We start from the raw sequence: 15,431 nt of genomic DNA on the forward strand, positions 1-15,431 counted from the left end.
TCAAGTCCCTCCGGAAGTAGTTCACGTGGTGTTCGAGACGCGGGATTGATCCTGCATTAAGTGGAACGCCACCGGCATCTGCAAACGAACACATTACTGACTTCGTACTTCAAGGTTTCCACAGCGGCTACGGCTCAGGCCAACCCCTACAGAGTTCAATGATCGCGGCTACTCTAACAGGCATTCGACATTTCTTCCGTGCATCGGGGCTGTCATTTCGGTCGGACCATCCACAAATCCGCATGGTCATCTAGGGCATCAGTCGTCTCGACCGTCCGCGGCAACACAAGACTCCGGTCTCCATCAGCATGCTCGCTCGGGTCCTGCTTTGAAGCACTCAATATCGACGCACCAGCTGACCGAGTTCTTTGGGGGGGGGGGTTGTGTCTATCATTCTTCTTTCTACTCAGACGCTCAGAAATCGTCGCGACTGAAACTGGGTGCTTCGCATGGTTCGCACTAAAAGCCGAAGACGTCAGCATCTGCAATAATGAGGGCCGGGTCACAACGTGTGCTTGTAATGGATCGTCCGTTCACATCAGGTTAGTTGGTTCGAAGACAAACCAGAAGGCCGATCCAACCTGCGTTTCCTTATCCGCTCAGGTCACAGCATCGTGTACCGGTATTCAAAGCATTATGTCTGCTCAAGGCGCACAAGAGGCTACCTGCAAGTATTCCTGCTGCCGTATTTCTGAACGAGAAGGGCGCACCTGAATGCGTGAAAGCGCAACGCGTCTCAAGGGTACTTCAGCAGGCCGCCTCTCGTGCTGGCAAAAAAAAAAGTATGTATAGCAGGTACTCTCTGCGAGCTGGCGGTGCCACACACCAGTATCGCGCTGGGGTTGATACTCTGACGATACAGTTTCAAGGTCGTTGGGCATCAAACACCTTCGAACAGTACACAAGATTGTGCAAGGAGTCGGTGTCCACGTTATCAGCCGTAATCGTCAGCGGCACCAGACAGTTGCACAACCTCCAGTAAGGCAGCGTCATTGTCCTCAAACAGGGGGAACCAATTCGGCCGAGTTGGAGGCCAAGGCCTCTGCCTTCACTGTAATGCATTTGTTTGCCCCTACGACTGGTATCAAGGAAAGGTGCAACATTCTCCTACTCCAGGGATGTCATCGAGTAACATAGGTACAACACCAGCCATCTCTGGAATACAGGGCGGTTACACATCAACAGCGCCTGCAGTCGTCCAGAGATCTACGACTACTTCGGCATTCGGGGACCCGGGTGGTGGTTGACCCCAGCGGTCCGTCCCTTCCGGGACAGTGGTGGCGGTCCTCGCCGAGACCAGGCAACCAAGTCAGTCGTTCCTCCGGAAGTCAGCTGAGCTCACTGACTCCCGTTCCCCAAACCCGTGCCGTCCACCAAATGATGGACAACGGCGCGCGAGCGATTTTACGGGCCACCGAGAGCAAAGGATTCTCGGCTAGAAGTGTCACGGCACCCGGGCTATCCGGCGTACCGGCCCACAGACTCGGCGGGACTTGTCCTTGGCGCGCTCGGCGAGTTCCTTGCCCTTCCCGGGCCGACTTGTCTCTTGGCGCTACCTGTCAACACCCTACAAGCTATGCCTCTCGGGTGCTGACGGCAGACATAATCCAGCCCGCGCAGGGACTTACCGGGCATTGTACGCTTGTGTTGGACTTGGAAAATTCTGCTCTGTTTGTTTGTTATCTCTCCGAAGAGCCGCTAGGGCACTAACCTACTTTTCCTTGTGTCCTATACAAATATCTAATGAAATGAAGGGGTTTCAGATCTCAACTGACCCCTCACTCAGTCCCTATGTAACTATCTTGATATCTCGCTGACTTCATGACTCAGTGAGTGTAACGGGGTTACACGCACAAGTGGCTTGTAGCCACTTTTGATTTTAAAAGATTGAATATCTGTTAAAAGTTTTAGATACTTCCTCACATTGGTGTATGACACACCAATGGATACATTGAAGTGGGCCTCCACAATGAGTGGTCCACACCTACCCTAAGATCCTATTGGTAGAAAGCAGCATCTTTCTACCAATTAGAGACGTGCATATTGGCGGGGCTCTGACAGCCAGCCGCTGCCAACCCCTTTCATAGATGATAAACAGTTTTAGCAGATTTAGGAGGAAGATCAATTTACAAACAATACAGTTCTCATTTTACCTTAAACTAGCTACTTGATGTTTTATTTGATTTATATTATACTTGTGGACTCAAGTATAATTAATTCAAATTATTAATAAACTCCTACGCTTCCTCATACACGTAGCGCGACGTGTAAGCAAAAGTAGCGAGTCAAGTTAGACCCACTACATCTGGTAGCACTTTGTAGTCCGTCCAACGACCGACTGCTTGACTTTCGTACGAGGTGTACGAACGCGGAGCCGAGAACCACATGAGCACGGAGGTGCCCATGGAGAGCTCCAACACGCCTGCAACGCATGTTGCACGCGCCGACTGCCCCCAACTGTCTGACCCAGAGTGGGAAGCCCTCCAACGACTGTCAACAGTCATTGGAGAAGCGGCGATAGCTACGATGCTGCGTACGCTATCGCCGACGGAGCAACATGGTGTTGCTCTGGGGTTCATCATGAAGGGAGCAACGCGATGCTGCTTCCTCAGCGACGGCGGCGTCAGGGACAACACCGCGTGCTCAATCATTGAGATTGAGCGTAAGCAACTACGTGGGAAGAGAGGGCGAGCCTCTCCTCCGATGGCTTGTCGAGCTCGACACAGCCATAGCGGCTCGACGCATCGTCGACCCGTTATCGAAGTTCGCGTTCGCCATGTCCTGCCTTGGCGGACGCGCAAGGAGTTGGGCGTATGGACGCCGACTCTCCGATCCTACGTGCTTCGGCACGTACGAAGTGTTCAAAGAGGAGCTCAAACAAGCGTTTGAGCCCCCGCAAAACGAGTTCCGGTCGAGGGCGGAGTTCCTCGACCTTCAGCAGGGTAAGCATGACGTCCATGCTTACGCGCAGCGCGCACGATATTTGGTCTCAAATATCGTGACCAATCCAATTGACGAGGCGACTAAAGTCGTCATGTTTATGAAGGGACTGAGCGATGGGCCTGTGAAGACCTATCTCTTCCGAGAGTACCCGAGTACTCTCGAAGCTGCGATTGCTCTCGCAATGCAAGAAGAGTTTAGCCTGCGGCAGGCTAAACTGCATGTAAATGTGCCGAGGCCGCAACCGCACCCGGTAGCGAGGACGGGAGGTCCAGAACCAACGGACCTCTCGAACGCAACAACTGCTGGTTACCAGCAGCAGGGAGGTAACGTGCGATGCTTCCGTTGAGGAAGGATCGGTCACTTTGCACGGGAGTGCACAGCTCCCATGCCCCCTGGAGGTGGCCGTCGTGGCGATGCTAGGCATGGCCGCGGATCAACAAAAAACGCGAACATCCAGTAGGCGCGGGGCGCAGTACTGGTAATGCAGTCGCGCGTGCCGACATCGGGCACGCGACACTGAGGACTGCAGCCCCCAGTGAGACCAGATCTCGCAAAAAGAAGCAAGATGACAGGCCGAACCTGGTTATCTTGAAGGTAACGTCGAAGAGAGCGAGCGACTCTCTTCGCGCTCTGGTAGATTCGGGCGCGTCGAACAACTTTGTTCGACTACGAAGCCTGCCGAGACTTGGCTTCGAGGAGGTAAATGTACCTCGAAGTCTTCTGGAGGTACGACTGGCAACAGGTGCCATCGTGAAGACCGAGAAGCGCGTCGTGAACGTGCGCTTCTCGTACAAACAACGAGTGTTTGTCGAACCCTTTATCGTCCTGGATCTGGACGATAAGCTGGGCTTGATACCGCGCGCCCGCGGACAGGGTCCGCCAGCGAACAACAGTCCACGGCCGGGCCTGGACCAGAAGAACAACTGTGCGGAGCCGGGCTCCGCACAACAAGAAGACGGCGCAAGCGGAGAACGCAGCGCAAGTCTCGGTCCGGGACCGAGACGCCACGAGAACAGTCTGCTGAGCAGACTGAGGCGGTGACGCCGGACGTCGAGACGCTAAGCGTCTTGACGCGCACCGATACTGGATTCCAGTATCGTGACATGGAACTCGCTAGTCCTCCGACGACGGCGTCGGAGTTGACTTCGCTCCCAGCCATGAGCTGGAAGCGCTTCACGCGCGACTTGCACGACGGACGTATCGAGCAGGTCTGCGTTCTTTCGGACAGCGAAAGAACGGCGAGCGAGAGCGAAGAGCTGAGGCAGCTCTTCATGGGAAGTACCACTGATAGTGAAGACACTCTCAGTGCGAAGACGAAGCGAGAGCGCTTCGAGGAACAAGGTTGGGACTCGCTGAAGTCGAGTCCCTATTACGAATTGTTGAGGGAATACAAAGACGTACTCCCGGAAGAGATTCCTGCGGAGCTTCCGCAGGAGAAAGGTATTCAGCACGAGATTGATCTCGTGCCGGGCACGAAGTACTGTGTCACGCGGCAGTGGTCACTGCCGCGAGAGCAAGTAAAAGCGATCGACGACTTCTTTGAAAGTCGTCGCAAAGCAGGACAAGTGCGGGAATCAAAGTCCCCGCACAGTGCTCCGACGTTCTGTGTCAAGAAACCACAGGGTTGGTGGCGCATCTGTCGTGCGTATAATAAGCTGAACGATGCGACGGTACCGGCGCAGACGCCGATACCGCGAAAAGATGTTATCATCGATTCGATGGCCGGGAGCACCGTTTACAGTGCTCTCGACTTGCGAGATGGATTTTATCAAATCCTAATGCGTGAGAGCGATATCCCTCTCACGGTAGTGAGCACGCCAAGCGGCATGCTCTGGGAATGGCTAGTGATGCCGCAGGGGCTTAAGAACGCCCCTGCGACCTTCAACAGATGCGTGACGCACTTGTTGCGCTCGGTGCGCGACTTCGCACCGAGCTACATCGATGATGTGTTCATCCACAGCCGAGATGTGGACGGGAGACCGACGTAGAGATGCACAGGGTGCACCTCCGGAAACTACATGAGCTTATGCGAAAGCAAAAGCTCTACGCGAACCTGAAGAAGTGTATCTTCGGGGCGAGCGAGATACCCGTCCTCGGGTGTCTCGTAGGAAAGAATGGTGTTCGCCCTGACCCGGAAAAGGTCAGAGTGATCAATGTGTGGCCAACACCTTTAAGTGTCAAGGAACTGAGACAGTTCCTTGGCTTGGCCACGTACTTGTGCAAGTACGTGGAGGATTACGCGGGCAAGATCCGCCCGCTGTCACAACTTCTTAAGAAAGAAGCTGTGTGGAATTGGACAACCGATTGCCAAAAGGCATTCGATGCAGTCAAGCGGGGCTTGACTGAGGCACCGATCTTGGCAGTGGCTGACCAAGATCGCCCATTCCACGTCGTCTGTGACGCATCCGATTCGCGATCGGATGCGCGTTGATGCAGCACGATCACGAGGGCCGTGATCGTGTCGTCTACTACCAATCGCGTCAGCTGAAGCCAGCTGAGCGCAACTATCCGGTGCATGACAAGGAACTCCTTGCCATGAAGTACGCACTCGCAACGTTCCGAGTGTATTTGCTTGGAAGTAGACCATTTGTGGTCTACACCGATCATGCTTCACTGCGCACCGCAGTGAAGTCGCCACACATATCACAAAGAATGGCGAGATGGCTCTCATTCTTTGCGGAGTATAACTTCCGGGTCGAATACAAACCCGGAAGATTGAATGTAGTGGCCGACGCGTTATCACGTCGGCCGGACTATGCAGAAGCTGTTGACGTCAATGCCATTGACGTCATGCGATCGAGCAAACCCACATCGTCCCTGTTGGATGATGTGAAGGCCGCGTACGCGCACGACGCGGACGCGAAGCTCTTGCTTGCCTATGGCACAGCGCCTTCTGACAAGTCCCGTCAGAAGTTGCCCAAACACCTTCGAGCGCGTACAAACCGCTTTCGAGTGCACGACGGACTACTGCTTTACAATGCAGTCGACGACAACGCGGATCGCGTTGTCGTGCCGAATGACCATGACCTGCGACTCAGGATCATGTACGAATATCATGATGCCCCGACTGCGGGACATCTAGGACGTGAGAAGACATACGTCCTTCTCACGCGCGACTTCTACTGGCACCACCAGTATAAGTGGGTGCGCAAGTACATCCGTGCTTGCGAGGTATGCCAACGCGTAAAGCCTGAGCCATTCGCGCAGGCTCCGTTACAATCACTACCGACTCCGTCGGAGTGTTGGAAGTCCATGTCTTTGGACTTCATCTTTGGTCTTCCCCCGGACAGCGGAGGGAATACCGGTGTTGTGGTCTTCGTCGACCGCTTCAGCAAGATGGTACATCTTGCTGCGGTGCCAGCAGAGGTGACCGCGAAGCAGACGGCCCGTCTGCTCGTCGACATGGTGTTCAAACACCATGGCATGCCGACCGACATCGTGTCGGACAGAGACCCGCGCTTCACAGCGCACCTGTGGCAAGAAGTGTTTACACTTCTTGGGAGCCAGCTTTCCATGTCGACTGCGGATCATCCGCAGACGGACGGTCAAACCGAGCGCGTGAATCGCGTGCTCGTCGATATGTTGACGAGCTACGCTCACTCGTTCCAATACTGGTGTGACGAGGTCCGAGCCAATTCTTGGCGAGGACCCATCAGTCAGAAGCCCAAACCCTACCACGTACCGGCCACATGTCACTTGAAACGTGGATATTTCTTGACCCAAGTCTGGTTTTTGTACATACTTCAAGTTGTGCTGGCTACATCTGGAAACTGAGCTCTGCGACCGTCGAGTTGCGGCGACCCCAGATCCCCAGGTCTGAGATTTGAATTCGGTCTGGAGTCTGAGGTCTGAGAATTGCTCTAGAGACCACAGATCTGAGGTTCCAGGCCTTGAATCGGACTCTGGGCGAAGAGCTGAGCCCTGGCCTTCTGGGCCTGTGATTTGAAGTCCCATGGTTGCTTAAGTCTCAGACCCCAGGTCTCAGATTGGTGACCTCACAGTTTGGAATGCCCGGAGTTCTGAGACCTGAGAGTGGTGGCAAAAGTCTGAGACTTGGTGATTTGGAGTTCGGTCTGAGGTTTGCCTGTGGACCAGACCCTGAAATGTGCAGTCTGGGGTCTGGGAAGAAGGCGTGGCGTGCGGCGTCTGATTTCATCTCGGCTTTGGGGTGCCACAACTGAGATATGGAGTCAACATCGTAATTTTGCCCCCAGCTCAGATTCCCAGACTCAGAGTCCCAGAAGTTGAACCAAAACTGAGACTCGTCAAATTGGTCGGACAGCCGGGGTATGGAATCAACATCGTATTTTTGCCCCCAGCTCAGGTTTTCAGCCCGGCAGTCCCTCAACTTGTGCCAAACCTGAGACACGGTGATTGTGGGCGCAAGTTGGTGTCTGGATGCACGATGTTCGTGAGGATAAGTGGCAACTGGTGAAAGACAGCTGACGCTCCAAGCCTAGGACGTGACTAAAAGCCTACGGCGTGCCTGCAGGGCCTGAAGTGCGACTTCGTGGTCTCGCCTATGAAGTGGGTACACAGCGATGGCTACATTGCCGGTCTGGGAGCTGCGGTAGTTGCTCTTTGGAGTTGGCGGTTGCCGCTTGGAAGGTCGCTCTGAAGGGTCGCCCCGTTGTGGCTTTTCGGCCCCTGGTGTCGGGCACACAAGATTCGGCCTGACCAGTCGCCTATGGATTTGGGCCAACGGGAGCCGCAGAATCTTGGCGTCATCCTTATTACACCTGATTTGTACCCAGAGTAATCAGTGTAATCAGGTGATGACAGACCAAGTCCGCCCAATCCCGGCCACAAGATCCTGGCGTAATCAGGATATCACTGATTTGCACCCAGGTGTAATCAGTGTAATCAAGTGATGACTCACACAGACAGGCCAATGGAAGGGCCGACGCGCATTCACGGGCGCCGCCAAGCCAGTAGCTTAGTGGGTGTCTCACCCTTGTTCAAGGTGTACCCAGGAGATGTTTACACCCTTACTTGATAGGCCCTTTGTATGTGCATGTGCATGATAATAATCAGAGTTTGTTTTGCCCCGAAGACCGCAAGCTGTGGAGTTCGTCTTGCGCCAACGGGCGTGTTGCTACACAGGGACCAAGTCCCTGCCCCCGGCGGCGCGCGCAAGGTCAAGTAGAGCCGCTACAAGTGTTCTATGGTACATCTTGCTGCGGTGCCAGCAGAGGTGACCGCGAAGCAGACGGCCCGTCTGCTCGTCGACATGGTGTTCAAACACCATGGCATGCCGACCGACATCGTGTCGGACAGAGACCCGCGCTTCACAGCGCACCTGTGGCAAGAAGTGTTTACACTTCTTGGGAGCCAGCTTTCCATGTCGACTGCGGATCATCCGCAGACGGACGGTCAAACCGAGCGCGTGGATCGCGTGCTCGTCGATATGTTGAAGAGCTACGCTCACTCGTTCCAATACTGGAGCGAGTGCTTATCGATGGCAGAGTTTGCCATCAATAACTCAGTGCATGCCTCGACCGGGTGTACACCGTTCTACGTGAATGCCATGCGGCATCCACGTCTACCGAGTTTACTCGGAGTGATGGCTTCCACTTTAACTGGGGGAGGATCTACGACTGCAACACAGCAGCCGCAGAAACCCGCTGACACTTGCACAGTGTCAGCTGCAACAATGGACAAACCACATGAGTCTGCGCAGGGCGCAGACCCTCCACCAACAAGGACAACGACCACGGGTCTGCGCAGGGCGCAGACACCGCAAAGAACCACGCAGAGGCCGGGCCTCTAGCGGAGAGCGAGTTGAATGACTTCAGCTCGGATGCAATCAGTTTCGTCACCAAAAGACAAGCCGTAATTCGGTTTGTCCAAGACGCAATAGCAGCTTCTGTTGACCAACAGAAGCTGAACGCAGACAATGTGGGCAGAGGCAACACAAATGAATTCAAGGTTAGTTCATTGGTTTTGTTAGCTACTCAAAACCTGCCTAAACATGCCATTTCGGATTTCGGAGCAAGCAAGCTTGCTCCGCGCTTCATCGGGCCGTTCACTGTGTTGGCACGGCACGGCAACGCTTACACGCTAGGCATACCGTCTAGCATGCGCCTCCATCCGACCTTTTACGTCGGACGGCTGAAGCCATACCTGCAGCACGAGCCATCTAGCTCGGCTGACCCGAAGCCTCGGCAGGAGCCGAGGCAGAAGCAGAGGACCTGGCCTCGGCGACGAGCAGCCTCTCCTCCAGCGCGCGGACGCGCTGGAGCAACCCTTCATCTGGGTCCCCAACTCGACCTGGATATTCGAGGGCGGTCTGCGAGACCGCCGCGACTTGGGCCTTCTGGTTCGCCAGCTCCTGTTTCAGGGCGGCGAACTCAGCGCCTACAGACGCTCCACGACGGTCACCCGGTCGTGGTGAGGCGCATACTGATCAGCCCGGGGCTGATCATACCCGGGGCGTGTTCTCACCCCGCCACCGCCGATCCGTGACGCCCGCGGCTCAACCCGCTGGATTGTTGAGCGGATTGTTGACCATAGTATCCCGAAAACGAACCCTCAAGGGGCTCGTTTTCGTATTCGTTGGAGAGGATTTCCTCCCCATCGAGATACATGGGAGCCGCGGAACGTCTTGCTGGAGGACATTCCGGAAATGGTGAGGGCGTACGAGGAGCAGTACGCGCTGGCGCAGCGGAAGTAACACGAGCGCTGTGATCATCGCTAGCGCCCGAACCCTCACGTGCTAAGAACTTAGCACGGAGCTCTTTGAGACTCTCGGGCACACGGAACGACGTGTACCCGTTCAGGTCGCGGTCGCTTAAGCGGACCGCGCCTGGGAAGCACTTCGTGCACTGAAAGCCCTCGGGCACAGCGCACGGCACATTCGCCTCCTCCGCAGCAACGTGGAGTTGCTCCAACTTTCCACGCTTCGAGTAGGTCTCGAAGCGATCACGCGCTGCTTAATCCGATCACGGTAAGCACTCAGCCTTTTGTTGAAGTTTTCAACAAAGGCGTTCCAACTTGACAAAGTGCCTGCCACTCGGGCACTTTGCTGCGAGAAAGATGTCTTCTTGCTTTGAAACCATCGGAGCTCACGAAAGAGTCCGATGTAGTAATCGCGCCTTTGATGTGTTTCCGCATCAAAGTGCAGCTCGGCAGCGACAGCGTCATCCTTGATGGCGCTGCATACGTACAGCGGCACCTCATTCGGAGGTACCGAATTCCCATACCGGTCCGAAATCTCGGACGTAGACGGCATCCACGGATCGCGCGCTGCGCCTACAGCGCGCGGAGAACCCAGCGCGTGGAGAACTGAGAGCCCCACCGGAAGCGAGTGGGGTATCACTCTCAGTTCGCGAACGCTTCGAACTCGAAGCGTCCTATTCGTCCTCTTCACGTGGGTGAACGTTCTTGGCGTGAGGGTCGAGCGATTCGCTCGACACTGAGTCTTTGCGCTTAGAGGGCGAGTCCTCCTCGCCCTCCATATCTTCATCGTCGTTGTCGAAGTCGACGACGTCGCCATACTTCGCCTTCTGGCGCTCGAAGTAGTCGTCGATGGAGAGATGACTCCCCACCGACTTCGAGGTCTTATTCTGAGGCGGGCTGATCGTTGAATGAGCGCGGATTTCTTGAATTGACGAATGGTCAATTCCGAAGATTGACGTGCGGATACCCCGCGCGTCTAACCTTAAGGGGGAGATGGTGTAACGGGGTTACACGTACAAGTGGCTACAAGCCACTTGTGAATTTAACAGATAGGATATCTGTTAAAGTTTTAGATACTTCCTCACCTTGGTGTATGACACACCAATGGATACATTGAAGTGGACCACCACAATGAGTGGTCCACACCTACCCAAAGATCCTATTGGTAGAAAGCAGCATCTTTCTACCAATCAGAGTCATGCATATTAGCGGGGCTCTGACAGCCAGCTGCTGCCAACCCCTTTCATAGATGATAAACAGTTTTAGCATATTTAGGAGGAAGATCAATTTACTAGCAATACAGTTCTCATTTTACCTTAAACTAGCTAGTTGGAATCCTATCTTATTTAACTTATATTTGTGTATTCAAATATAATTAACCTAAGTAATTACTAAGTACCTACGCTTCCGCATACACGTTGCGCAACGTGTAAGCAAAAGTAGTGAGTCAAGTTAGACCCACTACACCCTCCCCCCAAGTCGAGCTTCCTTCCTGTTAAACTGGTAGCAGTTGTTGGTCCCAGCAACCTGACCACAAAGAGCCCATGCCGACGAACGCCCAGCTACTGGCCGGGATCGACAGGCTGATTCAAGCCATGGCAGAGCGCACGTGAGTGCCGAGCAATCCGCCCAAGGTCACCGGCAAGAGGAAGAGGACGTCCGCGAATGGCTGTTCCAGTTCGAGAACGCCTGCCGCATCAACGGCATCCAGATCGACGACGCAGGCGTGGGTCTGCTGGGAGTCGCTGGGTCGGCCATGGAGAAGCCGGCTTCAGGGTGGTTCCTGCACTGGTCTTCGACGACGAGAAGCGAGCAGCACACGTGGGGGGGTTTCCGTGAGCATGTGCCCCAACACTTCGAAGCGCCGACTACCAGGCTGTCTTGCGTGAGAAGCTTCAGCGACTGAAGCAGACGGCGGAAATCAAGACTGTGGTGTAGCAGAAATCACAAATTAATTCTAGCACACAGACACAAAAATCGCCGAGCCAGTCAGCGCTTATTGGCCTACGCAAGGTTGTCCCCAGCGGTCCGTCCCTTCCGGGACAGTGGTGGCGGTCCTCGCCCAGACCAGGCAACCAAGCCAGTCGTTCCTCCGGAAGTCAGCTGAGCTCACTGACTCCCGTTCCCCAAACCCGTGCCGTCCACCAAATGATGGACAACGGCGCGCGAGCGATTTTACGGGCCACCGAGAGCAAAGGATTCTCGGCTAGAAGTGTCACGGCACCCGGGCTATCCGGCGTACCGGCCCACAGACTCGGCGGGACTTGTCCTTGGCGCGCTCGGCGAGTTCCTTGCCCTTCCCGGGCCGACTTGTCTCTTGGCGCTACCTGTCAACACCCTACAAGCTATGCCTCTCGGGTGCTGACGGCAGACATAATCCAGCCCGCGCAGGGACTTACCGGACATTGTACGCTTGTGTTGGACTTGGAAAATTCTGCTCTGTTTGTTTGTTATCTCTCCGAAGAGCCGCTAGGGCACTAATCTACTTTTCCTTGTGTCCTATACAAATACCTAATGAAATGAAGAGGTTTCAGATCTCAACTGACCCCTCACTGAGTCCCTATGTAACTATCTTGATATCTCGCTGACTTCATGACTCAGTGAGAATTACCCCCGTATCCGCTTTCACTTTGCAACGCCCGGCCGCTCTGACTTTGAAACACTTGACCGACTTTGGTATTCGGCGGGAAGTGCCGTAACCTCTCCCACTCTGAGACACCAACCGCTCTCACTCTGAGACACCTTGGTAGTACCGTAGCCGATCTGACTATGAGACCACAGACCGCTCTCATTCTGCAACGCCTTTACTCTCCCAGGCTCCTGTCACCGGAAATCGGTGTCGGGTCACATGCCGGTCACCGAAGTTTGGTGTGACCCTACACCACAACCGCATACGACCCACTGGCGAGTGTCTTGACCCAACTGCTGTGTCGCAGCCTGTGTCCCTTTCTGTCAGTCAGCGCTTTCACTCCGCGCTCACATTCACCCGCCAAGTCGTCTCGCACGGTTGTCGCTCGCCGATCACGCTCCTGCCGGTACGTCGCTTCAGCGGCGCCTTTGTGATGTGTAATATCCTAGCTGACATAGCTGTTCTGATGCTCCAGACGCTCCCATGGCCAGCTCACCTCACGCCAAGTCGGCTGGTGTTGATTCCGGGGTCGGTCCTCCAGTCGACGACTACCCTAACTCTACTCCTGCTTCGGCGAGCCCTCCACCGACAGCTGCGAGTTCGCGTGGTGCTGGGGCTGCTCCAGTCTTGCCTCCAGCACCCGCGGTTAGCGTCTCCCCTGTCCCCGGAGCAGACTTGCCGGCTCTGGCCGCCGCCGACTCGGCGCCTTGGGGAGTGTCGCTCGCTGAACTTGATGCTGCCCCGCCGAGTCCCTGCACGGCTCTGGCGTCCTCCGCTGACCTCGAGGAGGGCGAACACGCCGAGTCGAAGACGCGTGACCTCCTCCGCGACGACACTGCTCACGCCAGCCACGTATGTCGACTTCTTCTCACATCATCGCTGACTTGCTGCTAACCTTCACTTCTTCTTACAGGTCTCGGCCAGCCTCGCGCCAGCGAGAATGGCTTCGGTCATCAGCAGCTCGATCATTCGTGCGCCGCTCATGGGGTTGCTGCGGGTCCGCGCTTCCCCTATGCCAAGCCCTTCGAGTCGTCAGCCGAACTCGCTGAGTTGTTCCAAGACCTCTCTCGACTCCTCGAGTCCCAACAGCTCTGGACACTTCCTCGGACTCAACGGCTGCTTCGCCGAGTTAGACTTCACAGTCGGCTCGTCCCCGCACTATCCTAGCGTCCGCTCTGGCCAGGAAGGGTTCCCACTCGTCGAGTCCCCCTCCAAGCCGAGCTCCGACTACACAGCTATGCGGTCTGTTTCCCCGGTCGCCAAAGCCTACTTGGCTGGAGGTGGGTCGCCATGTTCTTCGGTCGCCCACAGCGACATCTACTCGCCACGCAGGACCCCTTCGCAGAGCCCTGCTCTCAGCCCCGTGACTGCTGGCTACCGGCGTGACCGCTTGCCCGTGGACGGCTTGCCACTTCTTCCAGCCGCCGACTCCGACAGCTTCCTGCCGAGTTCGCCGCCTCGCCGAGTTCAAGTCGCGTCCATGGGGCCCAGTGTACCGCCTGATACTGCCGGCCCGCCTCCGCAGACGATCGCTGAATTGTAGATTCGGCTCAGCCAATGGGATTACGCTCGCCAAGTTGAAGATCGTGATCTAGCCCGCTTAAGCGCATATGCACTCCTTCGCCCTCATTCCTCGGCTGATGCTGCTCTCTGCCGGGACCTTCTCGCCAAGTCCACGCCCCGAGAGATGCTGAAGTTACTCTCCTCGGGGGCTCCTTCGCTCCCGTGCTCGACCCAAGAACTCGCTGACTTGCGGGTCCATGTCGAGTCACTGACGCGGGCAAACCGGGCTCTGGATCGCCGGATGCAGGTGGCCATCGCCGAGTCAGCTCGGTTGACCCACGGACTCGCCGCTGTTATCCGTGAGCGGGACCAGCGGAAGAGGGGAGCTCAGTATAATACTGAGTTCGTCTCCTCTCTCCGCAAGACCGTGTGCACGCAGGAGTTACAGCTACGGGAGGCAACTCGGCAAGCCAACCGCCGAGTTGATTCTTCGCAAGTGGTGATCGACCACCAAGTTATCCGGCAGCGTGACAAGGATCTGGAGCGCCTAGGTCATCAACTCGTCGAGCGTGACGTAGCTTACTCGGCTCTCCAAGGCGTGGCCTCTTCTTACTTCGAGCGTGTCCAAGAAGCAGCTCGAGTCGTCTCGTCCGGTGGTGCTGACCGGGCTTTGCGGATCGATAACCACACAATCGAGCATCAGTGCCGAGTCATCCAGCGGCAGAAGAACATACTCCGCCACCAGGACCATATCTCGGTGACCGACCCGACCTTGGCCGTGGCTGCCGCTGCAGGTGTGGACGCCCCAGGACTCTCGACGAGTGAGTTGGCGCTCAATGCTCGTCTGTGCCGTCTCCTCGAAGCTCACTGGCCAGAGCTCGCTCAGATCCCGACTGGCGAGAGTAGAGAGATTACTCTCCGAGTCAGCGGTGCTATTCCTCCGATCCACACCCCGCCTTCGGATCCTTCACCGAGTCAAGCGTCGACCAGTGGGACAGGTGGCTCCGGCAAGTTAGCTGGAGGTTCCTACGAGCTGGATGAAAGCTCGCTAGACCTCAACGTTCCTTCGCTCGAGCCCCGCCGAGTTCCTGAGAGTCGATACCGTCGGGATCACTTGACTCCAGCCACCCCGCTTTCAGCCCATCTTCCTCCGGCCTCAGCTGGTGCGTCGACCGCGCCGAGTTCTTCCCGCAGGGCCGTGGTTAACCTGGACAGCTCAGCCGACTTAGGGGCCCAACGGTCTTCTTCCCCGACCGCTGACCTCGCTGTCTCGGCGATATCTGAGATTACTGCGTCCATCTAGCTGGGTTCGAGTTCCCCATCTTCAGCGCCTGTGTCGACGGCTGGGGCTCGTTCCGCGAGTTCTTCCTCGGCGTCCGCGGGGCCGGTGCTAGACTTGTCTGGATCGCCGATTCCTCGCTTGTTGTCCCCTCGGGGACCGAAGTCGGCTGCACGTACTACGCCGTCTCCAGTTCGCCCGAAGTCGGCGGGTTCCAAGCACTCTGCGCCATCCCGGAAATCAGCTACCGCTACACAACCTGCAGCTTCCTGAGCCAAGACTCCGGCTAAGACCCCGTCCGTCCCCCGCTTCCAAGAAGCCCACACCTCCTTCCACAGCCTCCGGAACGCGATCCCTTCCCCGGGTGGCTGCCCAGAATGCTAGCGTGTTGCAGGCGTT

At 56.2% G+C, this 15,431-nt stretch overlaps 2 protein-coding genes across 2 annotated transcripts; both read left to right on the top strand.

The window, feature by feature from the left end:
- Nucleotides 1-12,733: 12,733 nt before the first annotated feature.
- IUM83_16556 (uncharacterized protein) lies at nucleotides 12,734-13,793 on the top strand (the record flags this gene model as incomplete). The annotated part of the gene is made up of 2 exons (XM_067941445.1): nucleotides 12,734-13,102; nucleotides 13,164-13,793. The coding sequence occupies 2 exons, from the start codon at nucleotides 12,734-12,736 to the stop codon at nucleotides 13,791-13,793; spliced, it is 999 nt and encodes a 332-aa protein (XP_067783279.1).
- Nucleotides 13,794-14,054: 261 nt separating this feature from the next.
- On the top strand, nucleotides 14,055-15,322 carry IUM83_16557 (uncharacterized protein; the record flags this gene model as incomplete). The annotated part of the gene is made up of 2 exons (XM_067941446.1): nucleotides 14,055-14,916; nucleotides 15,057-15,322. 2 exons carry the CDS (start codon nucleotides 14,055-14,057, stop codon nucleotides 15,320-15,322), a joined length of 1,128 nt encoding a protein of 375 aa, XP_067783223.1.
- Nucleotides 15,323-15,431: the final 109 nt, after the last annotated feature.

This window comes from Phytophthora cinnamomi (genome assembly GCF_018691715.1).
Source record: "Phytophthora cinnamomi strain GKB4 chromosome Unknown Contig100, whole genome shotgun sequence".
Taxonomy (NCBI): Eukaryota; Oomycota; class Peronosporomycetes; order Peronosporales; family Peronosporaceae; genus Phytophthora; species Phytophthora cinnamomi.